Below are 14,548 nucleotides of genomic sequence, written 5' to 3'. Positions count from 1 at the left end.
CACATTAGCACTCAGCTGGAGCTGAGCCACTGAGGATGCTCTGGGCACCCTGTAGGAACACCATGGTTTACACCACCCCATCACTCCCTGCCATGTCCCCACCCTGCAGCTGAGTTCAGATGTCTTTGATCTCCATGTCTGTGCACTGGATTTTCTATTATTTATCCTATAACAGTACAATACGAACCACATTTTTAATCCAGATCTGGAAACCCAAGATTAGATTTATAACTAAATGAGCTTTCATCTTTTATTGGTTTAAATCTCATTGACCCACAATGATTTGTCATAAGAATCACACAAAACATTTGTGAAAAGACTTTGACACTATTACTAAACTACCAAATGGAAGATAGATATAGATATATGTATATTGCACATAATTACTAACATCATTTAATTTTATACATTATTAATTTAAAAACATTGAAATTCAGATAGTAAATATATGTTTATTTTTTCACTTGAATCATCCTTGCATTTTTCTCCTCCCTTTTCCTCTTTCTTTGTCTTTTACTGTAACTTTAATGTTACCTCTAAAGTACAATATCAATAATGAGGTCATTACAGTTTTCTATTAAAATTCATACTTTGGTCTTTGGTTTGACCTAATTTAAACACTGACATTATGGATTCATGCTAATTAGCCTGAATGGCCAAATCCCCCACCAATTAAGCAAATGCATACATTTTAGGTTATTTCAATTATCCTGTGTTAAGGTTAAGAGGTAAAATGTGATGAATGTGATGTATAATGAAAGTGACCAACCTGGGACATCCTGTTATTTCATAGTAAAACTTTTTGTCATTATGCTATCATGAATGGAGTAATGCATTCTGAGTTAGACATTTGTACCACAATTGTCATCCCACTATAATGGAAAGTTGGGTCTTTATGAGGGGATCTTTTCTTTGTACAATGCTGAACCAATTCAATTTTTAAAAAACTGTATTGCTTTGGTTTCTTTTATAACATCTTTTATAACACATTTGTGTTAGCCATGCCATATAAAGTGTCCTAATTTTCCAATCTTAAACTTAACTGAGCTCTAGAAGTTCTTTTATTGGGCTGGGGATTTAGCTCAGTGGCGCCATGCCTGACTCACAAGCGCAAGGTCGTGAGTTCGATCCCTGGTACCAGAAAAGAAGTTCCTTTATTAATTATCTCTTCTAAAAAGAAGTTTACTAAGGCCTGGGAATGTAGCTCAGTGTTAGAATCCATGCCTAGCATGCATGAAGTTCAGTCCTCAGCACTACAAAAAAATGAATTATTTGTTAGTAAATTAAGCACCTGAGCACCTTTACCGTGAGAATATGATAAGTGATTTTTAGATTCCCAGGCTAGTCCTTAATGTAGTTTAACAGTTCTACTGATTTTAATCTAAATTTTAATTTCTAGAGCAAGAAGAAAAGAAACAGAAGGAAAAGGAAAATGAGAAGAGAAATACAAGAAGTAGGATAGTGAGCATAAAGGTAGGAGATGCAAAGAAAGAGGAGGAAATGACAGAGAAGGACTAGAAGAAAATGTTCCCTGGGGTTAGGCAGCACTCTAAGCAAAATTTGGAGATACAATATATGCAATTGATACATCAACTGATTATCACCTCCACGCCCCTCTCTCCTGAACCCTTGTGCCTTCATTTGGTTCTAAGGTCCCTCCCAATCCCAGCCTGTTCTAATTCCTCCCACCCTCCATAAACATAATCTCAAAACTCCCTTTTCTCAGTGCACCTATTCTTAGCAAGGTATTTGGAAGATATCACTCTCAGACAGCCTAGTCATTTTGTGGAATTCCCATAACCTCTGAAATCTATCATTTCTGACTTGGGGGAATTCCAGACAATGTCACAAGATGAAGCAGAAAAAGTTACACCATTGCAGTATTTCCCCCCTTACCCACAGTTTCCCCCCCCAAAAAGTTTTAGTTACTAGTGGTCAACCACTGCCTGAAAATATTAAATAGAAAATTTCAGAAAAAGACAATTTATAAGTTTTAAATTTCATGGTGTCCCACCATAAAGTGCTTCTAATAAGTATCATCTCAGATCATTCTAAGAAGGGTGAGTACAGTACAAAAACAGATATTTTGAGAGAGAGAAAGTACATTTGCATAACTTCTATTACAAATATTATTATAATTATTCTATTAGTAATGATTGTTATTAGTCTCAGTTTACCTAACTTACAAATTAAACATTATCATAGGTAGTGTAGGAACCCCCCCCCCCAGCATATGTAGGGTTTAGTACTATCTGCTGTTTCAGGCATTCACTGGGGGCCTTGGAATGTATAAGAAGGGGCAGCTATATTTTGAAAGAAGATACCTTGCAAACTCCAGCTTTTTCAACTTCTGAACTGACATCTCTTCACAGGCTCCTGGTTGCAAAGCTCTAGCCTCTAGCAGATTCTCAAGACATGCCTCCAGACCGAATCCTTTGTTTAGGGTTTCTTTTTACTTTCCTTTTCAACATAGCTCCCAAGATTGAGCATAGAGTAGAGCAGAGAGAGCTAGCTATTTGTAGGAATAGCTCGGTTGCAAATGGGGGGCTAGGGACAGAGGCTGAGCTGGGAGTAGGGTTACCTGTCTGATGGCCTTGTTCCCAGACTACTCATTTAAATGGTGTGTCTCTTGCCAAGGTTCCCAGCTGTGGGACACAGTGACAATATTAGTAAATGACAGTGACAACATAGCTTTTGTTGTTTGGCATTGGGAAGGCTTTAAAGTAAGAAAAGTCCGGCAAGTCATTGGCAATGCTGACAATGTTTTCAATACTATATGATTTTAAGGATGAGTCCCTGTTGAAAAGAGCCACATCTAAGAATGAAATATACATACATGTTTGCCAGCCTTTGTGTGACCACGTGGCCATCCCTTGGGAGTCGCTGTCCCCACCACTATGGATGAGTAAGCTCTGCTCCTGGAAAGCGAACTTGGCCTCTGTACTGATGCGAAGCCTCTTCAGCCCACAGATAGCCAGGTACTCAGTGGGGAGGGTGTTGGAACTACACAGAGAAAGCTTCAGGTCCTGAACCAGTGTGAAGTTCAACAGGCGGCCCAGCACTGATGAGTCTGTGAACCAGATGGTCAGATGGCCATTGTAGCTGGTTCGCTGCACTGCAAAAGGCAGGACAGTTTTACAGCTGCACATCAGGTTGGCCAAAGTGTAGTCACAGTCCCGGATGTCTGCAGAGCAGCTGCAGTTCCGAATGGTGTTTTCCTTCGTGAAAATTAGCGTGCTGTTCTTCTGACCTTTGGTGAAACAGTCCAGTACAAAGATGCCCAGTGCACCCATCAGAAGGAGGCAGTGAATGGAAGGCAGTGCCATTCCCCACCTGTGGGGCCCAGTGTGTTCCTGCTTCTCCTTCAGGAGCCGATTCATTGCAACTCACCTGGAAGAAAATATGCAGCTTGATTACCACAGCTGCTCCTTAGAAATACACAGCTTATAGAAAAGGAGCCCCCTACCCAAGCAGTTGTAAACTTTTCTCCGCTGTGGGCAGGGAAAAATGTTCTGATCTCAGAGGCTCAGGAGAAGCAGCAGCCAGACTTCTGAACCGTGCTAAGCCGAGGCGTACAACTCCCAGTGATGTCTGCCAACAGTGGTATTAAGACGCCCGAGAGAGCTGGAGTGGATGCCAGCAAGGAGCTCTACATCTTATCCATGGGCAGACCTTTGGAGTTATTTGAGCAAGCGCATTTGCCAACCACCCAATTACCAGTGTGCTATACCCATAAACCCTCAACAGGCACATACCCTCCCCCTCAGGTTCTGACTTCCTGGAATTCAGGAGACAAACAGTTCCTTGTAAGATTCAGCTTCCCACACACTGCCTGTTAAACAACATAGCATGGATGCCAGCGAAGCATTTAGTTAATGGTAAACCTTCATGTCTAACTAGACAAATATGCCCTGCACCCCTCCCTAAGCATATGAGTCTGTTTACAGATTAGTGTACACTTTCCCTGGTCCCCTACAAATGTACTTGTGTATCAGTCAATTATGACTTTGTTAATAGTGAAAAAACTAATCACCCAAGATTATTTCTTTTTATTTTAATTTTTATTAGTACATAGTGATTGTATTCCTCATGGGGAGTTGGTACATATACATAAAACACTTTAATTCTTTTTTCTTTCCATTCCCCTCCACTCCTTCCCCCTCCTTATATCTCTTGGTCCCCCTTCCTTTTACAAAAGATCTATCTCCCTGTTTCCTATTGTCTATCTTTTATTTTGTTCCTTTTTTTTTGGTACTAGGGATCAAACTCAGAACTTCCCACTTGCAAGGCAGGTGGCCGAACCACTGAGCTAAATCCCCAGCCCAATGTTACTTTTTTTTTTGTACTGGAGATTGAACTCGGGTCCTTGCGCTTGCGTAGCAGGCGGTGAAACCCCTGAGCTAAATCTCTGGCCCTGTTCTTTAATTTATTTATATTTTGAGTTTCTCATATAAGAGAAACCATGTAATATTTAAGCTTGTACATCTGATTTATTTCACTTAACACTATGGTCTCATAATGTTATGACTCAAATTTATCCTTGTTTATGGAAGAGTAGTATTCTATTATATATAAATACTTCATTTTCTTTATCCATTCATCTGTCCATGGACATATAGGGTGCTTCCAAGATTTAGCTACTAAGTTATGCTGCTGTAGACATGGGTATGCATGTAATATGATGTCTTAACTCTTTTGGGAAGATACCTAGAAAGGGAATAGCTGGGTCCAGTGAAATTTCTATTTTTAGTTTTTTAAGGAATCTCCACACTGATTTCCATAGTGGTTGCACCAGTCTGAACTCCCACCAACAATGGAGAAGGGTTCCTTTCTCTCCACAGCCTTGCTAGCATTTGTTAATACAGTATTTGATTTCTTGATAAAAGTCATTCTTTCTGGAGTAAGATGGAATCTCAGTGTTGTTTTGATTTGCATTTCTCTAGTGACCTGAGATGTTGAATATTATTTCCACATATTTATTGGCCATTTCTACTTCTTCTACTGACAAGTGTCTATTCATTTTAGTTAGCCATTTTGTGTGTGTGGGGGGGGGGTGGTACCATGGCTCAAACTCGGGATCTTGTGCTTGCAAGGCAGGCAGCGGAACCACTGAGCTAAATCCCAGTAGTTGGCCATTTTTTGATTGTCACTCACCAATATTAATTGTAGTTATTTTGATTTATCTATTCCTATCCCAGAAAAAATATTATGAATTGACTTTGTCAAATAATTTTGTGGGGCACAAAACTACGTAATAATATAAGCAGTGTTAAATGAACTTAGTAAAGTAGGAAAGCTTTCATATTTTAAGAATAACGTCAATGTGCGGTTTGGAGAAAACATCCTACAGTGCCTGGCATACAATAGATGAGTGGTCTTAGTTTTTGGTGCCATTGGAGTAATACAAGCATTATGGCAGAAGCAAAAACTGATCAAGTTTCTCCTATTTACCTGGTGATTGAAGACAAAGACCAAATAATACAATTCAGTTAATCTGTATTTACTGAGCAGCATAGAAGACTGTGACTGTGTCAAAGTTATTGATAGGGTCATCACAGGAAGGGATGGGGAACAATAAATGAAAGGATCATTCTGAGGAGTTAAATATGTGTTCAAATAGTGTGTTGACCTCATGAAAGAGGCCAAGCAGACATGCAACACTTAAAGTGCAAGATTAGGCCAGAAAGTGACAAAGCATGGCAATGAGAAATCTGAGGAAGGCAAAGCTAAAAATGCCAGGGCTCTTGTAGATGAGAAAAGTCTATAAGCAGATGTCTAGAATGCAGGGAGGATAAAAATAAGTTCAGCTAAGCAATTTGAATAGAAGATAAAATTTTGGTTTCCAGCAATTGTGACTGCATTTATCCATCCATCCATCCATCTGTCCACCTGATGTAGACAGAAGGAAGAGCTGTAACTCCCAAACCTGCTAGGCATCCGAAATGTGAGTTCGTGTTCTCTAAAACCAAAGGATGAATTCTAGGAACAATGAAGGTTAAGAGTAGGAAAATTTATTGAAAGATAGCTTCTTTCTAAGAGAGACAGAAAGGGGACTGGAAAGTGGGTTACCCGCTCACCCAACTTCTCAAAGGTGTTTTATGGGACAAAGCCATGAGGTGAGGCAGGTTCAAGGTGGGACAAAACTACAGTCAACTGGTGAGATTACAAGTACAGGCACTTAGTAATATAGATCCAATGAGAAATCACGAGGTGGACAAAACTATGAACAACCAATAAGATTATGACAAGCATTGCCGCTTAGGTAATGATGATTAAACGGGGATCCAATGGGGAAACGAGTCACGTAGAAAGTGTAAAAGGAATGAGCAAGGATTTTCAGTGGTAAGGGATAAGTCAGGGATCTTTCTTGGAAGATCTTTGTCCCCCACCCAGGTGATTGATACCTATTTATAATATCAATCACTGCTATTCATCCTTAGGGGAAGCACAATGGTGTGGTGGCTTCTCTTCTTTTACAATGCTGGCTTTCAGTGAATGAGTCTTGATTGTCCTCCATGTTGGCTCCTTGAAGGCCAGCCCTGTCCAACTGCCTAGGGCCTACAAGATATCTAATTAACTTACCTATCTACAGTATGTCCATCCATCCACCTACCTATCCATCATACCACCCATTCATCACTCATTTATTCAACCAAGGCTTACAGAGAGTTTATTAGGTGGCGGGCACTTTGCTAGCCCTGGGGTCACAGCCTAGAGCCAGATGTGGGACTGTGTGATTCAAAAGTTAATTACTCCCCTAGATTCTGTTGTAAATTTGATGGTTGGAGTGTGTTTGCCTTGGGACAATGGACAATCAGTAATAGGGCGAGGTTACTCAGCCATCTGTTTGCCCTAAATCCAAATGTCCCGGGGGCCCAGTATCTATAGGACAATCTGTAAACAGGGTGGTTGTAACTGTCAGTCAGGATGTCTGCTGAACATCAGCATGTGACAATGAGCCACTAACCTTTGTTCTTTTTTTTTTTCTGTGAATCCACATGTTAACCCCCCCCCCCCTTAACCCCCTATAAAACAACCTCGGACTCTGAGCCAGGGGCCTCTCTGAGCTATTTTGCTTCGGGAGTGCCGTCTGGCCAGACTAATAAAGGTCTGTTTTCCAACATGGCCGGTGTGTTCCTTCCCGGGTGGTCCTCGCTGTAGCTAGCTCCTTGGAGCGTTTGGTAAGGCCTTGGTCTTACATTCTGAAGGCACCACTGGGATCCTCGGGTGTGCTCCACTGCAGCTCCTTGGAGCATTTGGTAAGGCCCTTGGCCTTGCATTCTGGAGGCACCGCTGGGATCCCTGGGTGTGCTTCACTATAGTCAGCTCCTTGGAGCGTTTGGTAAGGCCCTCGGTCTTACAAGATAATCAGGGCCCAGCCCTTATGGAGTTTATATTCTAATGGACCTGATTCTGCTTTTAATGGGCTGTGCGGTCAGACACCTGAACCTCCTTGGGCCTGTGCCCAAGGACCCAGAATCTGCAGCCCCGGGGGTGAGAGAGGAAAGCAAGTAGGGACCCAGGCAGGGCCCTATGTGGGCTGTGAGCTAAGCCTTGGCCTAGGTCAAGCAGAAGAAGCAGAGATGAGCAAGAGCTAAATCCTGCCCACAGGGGTTTATACTCAAGGGGGAAGACAAACAAGAGTGAACCCAAGAAGTGTTACATTGAACATAGAGGTGATTATAAAGCACACAGCAGACAGACCCATTAAATTCCAATGGGGAGACTGGATAAGGTGTTTTATAGTGTTTTGTGTTTATTTTGAAGTTGACAAGGACTTTTCTTAAAGGATTTACTAACAGGTATATTTTGAAATAAAAAAAGAAGTTTGAGAAACTTGGAACAGAGTTCTCCCTGAACAAAAGCTTACTGATTCTAAATAGCATTAGAATGTGTTGGTGAGTACCCCACTTAGGGAGGAACAGGAAAGAATTCAGTAATTTCAAGATAATTTTAGATGATCAGCTGTCCCAGATTCCATCAGAGGTTTCTAGGACTTCATGTCCCAGTAACCCTGCCTTCACAGAACTAGGAATACTGTCAGTCCCACTGGTCCTCTCTGATCTCAGACTTAAAGGGAAAGGGAGGGAGGAACATTAGTCCACAGCCTAGGGAGAACATTTCCACCTCCTCCTTTCAGGTGTGAGATTGCTCTGAGGAATGCAGAGAAGGAAGCAGGAAGGGGAAAAAGAAATTGATTTGCAAGCAGGACTGAATGTCTCCAAAAGGATTCACAAGTGACTCCCAACCCTCAAGGGCCTGCCTAGACCTCAGGTGGCCCCTTCTAGTTGGACACTAGGGAACCCAAAGGCCAGAACAAGGAGCCCACATGCTAGAAGCTTTACTAAGGGTGCACAGGTTGGGATAAAAATCCCCAGTAACCAGTTTATTGGAGTTCTCACAAAGATCCCGTCTAGTTATTGTCCTCCTCCAGTTTGCCAGGGATCGATTTCTTTAGGTTTATTGAACACAGACTGTGTACTACTTTCACTGTGCATGTGTTCACTTGTGCGCAGATTCCACTCTACTTATTTAGAGTGGGCACAAATACATCCCATTGCCTACACTTGGGCTGGGGAGGGACTCATTGTGGTGTAGGGGGCAGGTCTCAACAATGGAGCACAGGAATAGCTGGGATGCAGAGAAAAGGATGTCTCAGTCAAGGTGGGTCAGAGGGCTCCAGCCCAACAGGACCCCAACTCTGTCTTCCCACTGCCAACTCTGTTACTTCCAAAGTCCATCCATCTCTGTCCTCCTTTTGGATTTTTCAAATTCTTATCACCTTATGCTAATTGTGTAAGTTTCTTTTCATTTCCTTGACCCAAGAAATATTCTCATACTCACACCTTATGTCCTTTATGAAGTTTATCATGACATTGTCCAAACCTTGGGCATAGTTAGATGCAGCCTTAACATCCCATACAATTGTTAGTATAGGGATGATCATACTGAGCTATGATTATTGGTTTAACATGTTAATGACAGGGCCATGATTTGTAGGCCTTGCTGCCAGATGGTTATTTGATTTGTATGTCTCACTGCTGGGTGGCTCTGATTTGAACTCGATCGTCTTATGTTATACAGCCCACCTGTGTATGCTCTTTTGTTAACATAAGACACTAAAACAAAAATAGTCATTGTTATTTCATGGCTAGGTTATTAGTAAGCTCAGTGGTAAATTTTTCTTTTATTATTCCTTTGTTGTTCCTTGGTGGTTGTTCTCATTATTACTTGGTGGTTGTACTCATTACTTACTTTGTAAGTAATATTTAATTTTTATATACATATATACATATACATATATATTTTATATACATATATATAGTGTAGTATTTATTTTTCAATTTTAAGAGTATTTCAATTCTGTACAAGTTTTTACCAGTACCGTGTCAAATACAGAAAAGGGATGATTCATCAGATGATCTGTAATTATATCTTATCAGAGGAAAAGATCACAACCTACCTATTACTCGTCAGATGTTGATGCATTAGTGTTAGATGAATGTAATCTTGTGGCCAATACATATAATGAACATAGCACAGGTTTGGATATGGAGGTAGAAGATCAAAAAGAAGAATGGTAGCTGATAATAGAAAGAAACATAGGACATGAGCACATGTGAAGTAAGTCTTAAAGAAAAACAAGCCCTTCCCAGCCTTGGGCAGCCCCCCCACCCCCATCACTTCCCTCCCTGCATCCGTAACTCCTTGTTCTGGTACAGATGAAACTGACAATTACGTCCTGCAAACAAAGTTTGGGACACTGTTCTCCTGTGATTCATAAGACACTGTCTTCTTTCAAGGAAAAGTTACAAAATTGTCTGCCCTTGACCTGTTCTGGTAAACTCACTTGCTACATAACTAGAAAAACCAATATGTATCAATGTATAAAAGCTATAGCCTTTCTTTGTTCAACAGTCTTCCTTTGGACAGGAGTCCGTTGAGCCGCTGTACACCTTAAACCTGAAATAAAGTTCTCTTGTTTCAGTTGGTGGGTCTCTCCAGTCTCCTGGATTCCCGCAACACATGGAACTGTGAAATGTGGAACTTGTAATAAGAAACATTAATTGTAGCGATCCTTTTGTGTTGTATAAATTATTTGTATCTAATAAGGTACTCAAAATTATAGTCGAAGAAACAAATAGATGAGCCATATAATGAGGCATTGGTGCAAAAAGAAGAAAATATCACCAATACTGGGAATCTGTTACAATTAGCAGGATGAAATTTTTATAGGTATATTAATTATGAGGATAGTACCAGATATTAGAGTGTATTGATCTGAAAATAATATGCATGCCAATGGGCATATAAAGAATATCATGTATTGTGCTTGATTTTTGGCTATTTTGAACTGTTTACATTTCTCTATAAATGTACCATCAGTGGTACAGGCAGAACTGAGGATCCCTTGAACAAATTTTTAAAATCATGGAGGCTGGGGGTTTAGCTCAGTGGCGCTGCACCTACCTTGCAAGCTCAAGGTCCCGAGTTTGATCCCTGGTACAGAAAAAAAAATTTTTAATCATGGAAGAAATTTTTAGTACATTCAAGAAAACTTGGAAAAAATGTAGTGATAGATGAAAGTATGATTTTATGGCAAGGACATCTGTATTTTCACCAATATATCAAATAAAAATGGCACAAATATAGGATAAAATTACATAAATTATATTTGCCTAATGGTTACATCTATGATTTACATGCTGGAAAAAGGGCAAACACTTGGGCACACAGGTATTCTTATGATTTTTTTTTTTTTGGTACCAGGAATCGAACTCGGGTCCTTGCGCTTGTGCAGCAGGTGGCAAAACCACTGAGCTAAATCCCCAGCCCTTTCTTATGATGTTTTGAAATTAATGAACAGCTTATTATTTAAACACTGCACAGATATGCAGATAGTTATTATTCAAATATATCCCAGCACAAGAATTTTTACAAAGAGAAACTTATTTTTGCAGCACAGTACAGCCAAATTGAATATTTTTTACCAGTACAAGCAAAGACAAAGCAAAAATGTGGCAAAATCATAAACTCTGAAAATTCTTCTAGTATAAAACTTTTTAAATGGCCTGATAAAAGAACTGCTTGTATGTCAACTACTTGTAAAAATCATACATATACATCGATTGAAGGAAAACCCGGTAATATAAAACCTGATCTTGTCTTTGATTACAGTAACGCAAAGAAAAGTATATTAGCAGACCAGATATCATCATATTACAGTTCCTTAAGGAAAACATTAAAATGGCAGGAAAAATTATAAAACAGTTAATTTGCAGTGCAGCAGTTGTAAATGCATATTATATATACCAGCAATGGGGTACTTGCAAGATATCCACGTTAAAATTGAGAGAATTAATTATAGGCAAACTACTAAACTGTGAAGAAATGGCATAGGTGCAAATTACTTGAAAAAAAATTCACTTTATAGAAGTTTATTTAGGATTGGCAAGAAACAGATACAAGCAATATAGAGAATGATATCAAAAACTATCTGAAAAAATAGGTGTTGCTGTGGCCACAAAAAAAAGCCAAATGTGTTAATGATGTTTTGCACACTCTGCACAGATCAGCCACCTTTATGTATAAAATGTTTTATTTTAAATTTTTATTTTATTTTTTTGATACCGGGGATTGAACTCAGGTCCTTGCGCTTGCAGAGCAGGGGGTGGAACCACTGAGCTAAATCCCCAGCTAAAATGCTTTAAAGAAATTCACAAATATATAAAAATTTCTTTTAATTTAATGAGATGAATAAATGTGTTGATCATTGTAATAATTTTAATTGGTATGAATAGTATTAATATTTATATTTGGACAGTAATTATTCAAATTCAAGCAACTAACTAGATTCAGTCCATTTATACACTTTTTATTGATTTTATTAGTAAAAAGACTGATAAAAGCTAGGGCTGGGGATTTAGCTCAGTGGTTTTGCCACCTGCTGCGCAAGCGCAAGGACCCGAGTTCGATCCCCGGTACCAAAAATAAAAAAGCAATTAGATCCATTTGTACCATCAGTGGTCCAAGAAGCTCAATAGGACAGTCGTTCATGTACCCGTGGTGGTTCAAGCTGGCGGGAGCAAGTTAAGTCTATCTGACTATGGTAGGTTGAGCCCTCAGAGGGACTCTTTTCTGGCTTTATATTCTGTTTCCAGCACAGTATTAAGCATCTAGCAAAGACTCAACAGATTTTATCGATTGAATGGGAGAATATAGTTTACCAAATATCAGTGTACCGAAGTTCTTTAAACTGCTAGTTAGAAATCCTATTCAGACTATCTTGAGTGGAAAAATAAAAGACTTGACTCACATGTGTGAAAAATCAAGGAAGAATTTCGAGTGACTTGAGACAGCTCCTTAAAAGAGGTTGTCAGAGATGTCTCATTTCTTAGTTCTTCTCTCTCCTGGGTGGGCTTCGTTCTCAGACAAGCTCACATCTCCTAGAGACAATATAGATCAGGCTTACCATCCATCAGCTGAGTAACACCCAGATGGGGAAAATCTCTTTCCCAATACTAACAGACAAAAATGCACTGAGCCACTTGCTCAGTTCTGGGACCAATGAATAGGATCAGCCACACTGGAATGATGGACTGGGAGGGCAGAAGGCTGGTTTTGCAAATAACAATCAGGGAGCATTATTAGAAAAGGACATGGTAGGGGGGACAGTGACTGCCCTGGAGAAGCTTCTGTGAACACAACCACCTTATTCCTCTTAGTCTCAGCCAAATACTGGGCACCACGTTGTTAACCGAACTCTGATCGTGCACAGACTTGTCTCATTGCTAAGGTTGGATGTGGTTTATCCCTCAAGGGTACATGTGCTGGCAGCTTGGTCCACAGTGTGGAGACATTTAGAGGTGGTAGGACCTTTAAGGGATGGGACCTAGTGGGAAATGAATGGGTCATTGAGGGGACTGTCCTCAGAAGGAATTTTTGCTGTTCTTGTGGGACCCTGATTAGTTCTTGTGAGAGGCTTATTATAAAAGAATGAACTCTGGCTTTCTGTCTCACTATGTAATCTCTCTCTCCCACAAGCTCCCACCATATTGACACCTGCCATGAGGACCTCACTAGAGCCAGTGCCAGCATCATGACGTTTTGATTTTTCAGTCTCCTAAACTTTGAATAAAATAACCGTTTTGGGGGCTGGGGATTTAGCTCAGTGGTTCTGCAGCCTGCCCCGCAAGCGCAAGGACCTGAGTTCGATCCCTGGTACCCAAAAATTGTTTTTAAACACCATTTCTTCTTTATAAGTACCCAATCTCAGGTATTTCATTATTGTAACAGAAAATAGACAAATTCCCTTGCTTCATGGGATACTATTAGAATTCCAAATTGTCTCCTTTACTGGAAGAACCTTCATTTTCACCTCCTCAGAGTCTTTGAGGAGTTTTACAGGCCACACTTTGGGGACTGCATTGGTGAGACATCCTTGCTTGCTCTTCAAGTCCCAGCTTTCAAGTGTCCCTTAGGGTGCTCAGACCCTGGCTTTTTCCCATTCCCCGCCCCCCTCAGAACCACAGCTCAGATTTATATTTGAGACAATCTACTTCTTGCTGAAGTACCTCATTAATTTCTCTCCCTCATAGTTTCCCAATTTCTTCACTTGGTTCTCTTCCCCCAGTTTTTCCACTTTTAAAATAAAAATCACTTCTGGTTTCAAGTTAAACTCCTTCTGAATTAAAGAAAAATTTTTTTTTGGTACCGGGGATTGAACTTGGGTCCTTGCATTTTTGAGGCAGGCGCCAGAAACACTGAGCTAAATCCCCAGCCCTCTGAATTAAAATTTTAAATCACATTTGATTATTAATTGCTGCAAAGATTTAGAGAATGTCACTAGATTTTTCTACAATTATATTTTTTGTCTTCTGTGTTTAGATTATAGAATTCAAAATATCATTATTAAAGACATTTCAAGTCTGTTTTGGGCAAATGGTCCAAATTCTGTCCTCCCACAGACGCAGTATCTCCTCATTAGTAATATCTTCTCATAAACAGAACTTGTCCAGTTTGAGATGTTCCTTTTGGAGCCGAGTATAAATATGTTGGGAGTAATCCTAGATTGAAAAGGAATCTGTGTGGAATTTGTTGTGAAGTAACTGATGTCCATACCTGCTAATTCACAAATCTTTGCTTTCATACACCTAGTTGCTAGTATTCATTACTATTGAGATTTCTTAAGCTGAAATAGAAAAACACCATTTAAACTGATTTGGGATAGTAGCTCTAGTTTTAAACAGGTTAGGTGAGTTAAAGACTCAAAGATATAATAATTATACATAGTTTTCCGCATCTTGCTTTACTATTTTAGATGCATTGACAGTGAGTTTTTGTCATGGTTCCAGAAGGTCAATTGTTGCGCCTTATCAACTGGGTACTTTAGAGACATCTGGTACCCACCAGTACCCATGTTCTCTTCCTTCTCAGAACAGTGCTGGACTTCCTTTCTATGTAACTGAGTTCCAATGGAATGTAGTGGCAGGTTCTGTGAAGGATCCCAGGGCCCTGAAAATGACAGAACTATAGACAAAAGCTCAAG

General features: G+C 40.0%; 1 protein-coding gene across 15 annotated transcripts in view; it reads right to left on the bottom strand.

The window, feature by feature from the left end:
• Positions 1–236: 236 nt before the first annotated feature.
• The window catches only part of Epcip (exosomal polycystin 1 interacting protein), a 32,536-nt gene continuing 18,224 nt past the window's right edge, over positions 237–14,548 (bottom strand). For 5 of the 15 annotated variants that reach the window (XM_087213044.1, XM_087213030.1, XM_087213039.1 and 2 more), the window contains 4 exons: positions 12,317–12,446; positions 10,471–10,500; positions 9,464–9,584; positions 237–3,390 (listed from right to left, as the gene is read on the bottom strand). In XM_087213044.1, coding sequence (XP_087069170.1) covers positions 2,667–3,380 — 714 coding nt within the window. In that variant the 5' untranslated portion in view covers positions 3,381–3,390; positions 9,464–9,584; positions 10,471–10,500; positions 12,317–12,446 and the 3' untranslated portion in view covers positions 237–2,666. Of the gene's footprint in view, positions 3,391–3,466; positions 3,699–3,755; positions 3,864–9,461; positions 9,585–10,470; positions 10,501–12,316; positions 12,447–14,409; positions 14,515–14,548 lie in introns of those variants that run through there. The other 10 variants (XM_087213033.1, XM_004842292.4, XM_087213055.1 and 7 more) reach the window with 8 other exon arrangements.

Source organism: Heterocephalus glaber, unplaced genomic scaffold, assembly GCF_053883595.1.
Source record: "Heterocephalus glaber isolate CG9 unplaced genomic scaffold, H.glaber_assembly_v1.0 deba00000122, whole genome shotgun sequence".
NCBI classification, from domain to species: Eukaryota; Metazoa; Chordata; class Mammalia; order Rodentia; family Bathyergidae; genus Heterocephalus; species Heterocephalus glaber.
This window is presented reverse-complemented; position numbering and strand designations above follow the sequence as displayed.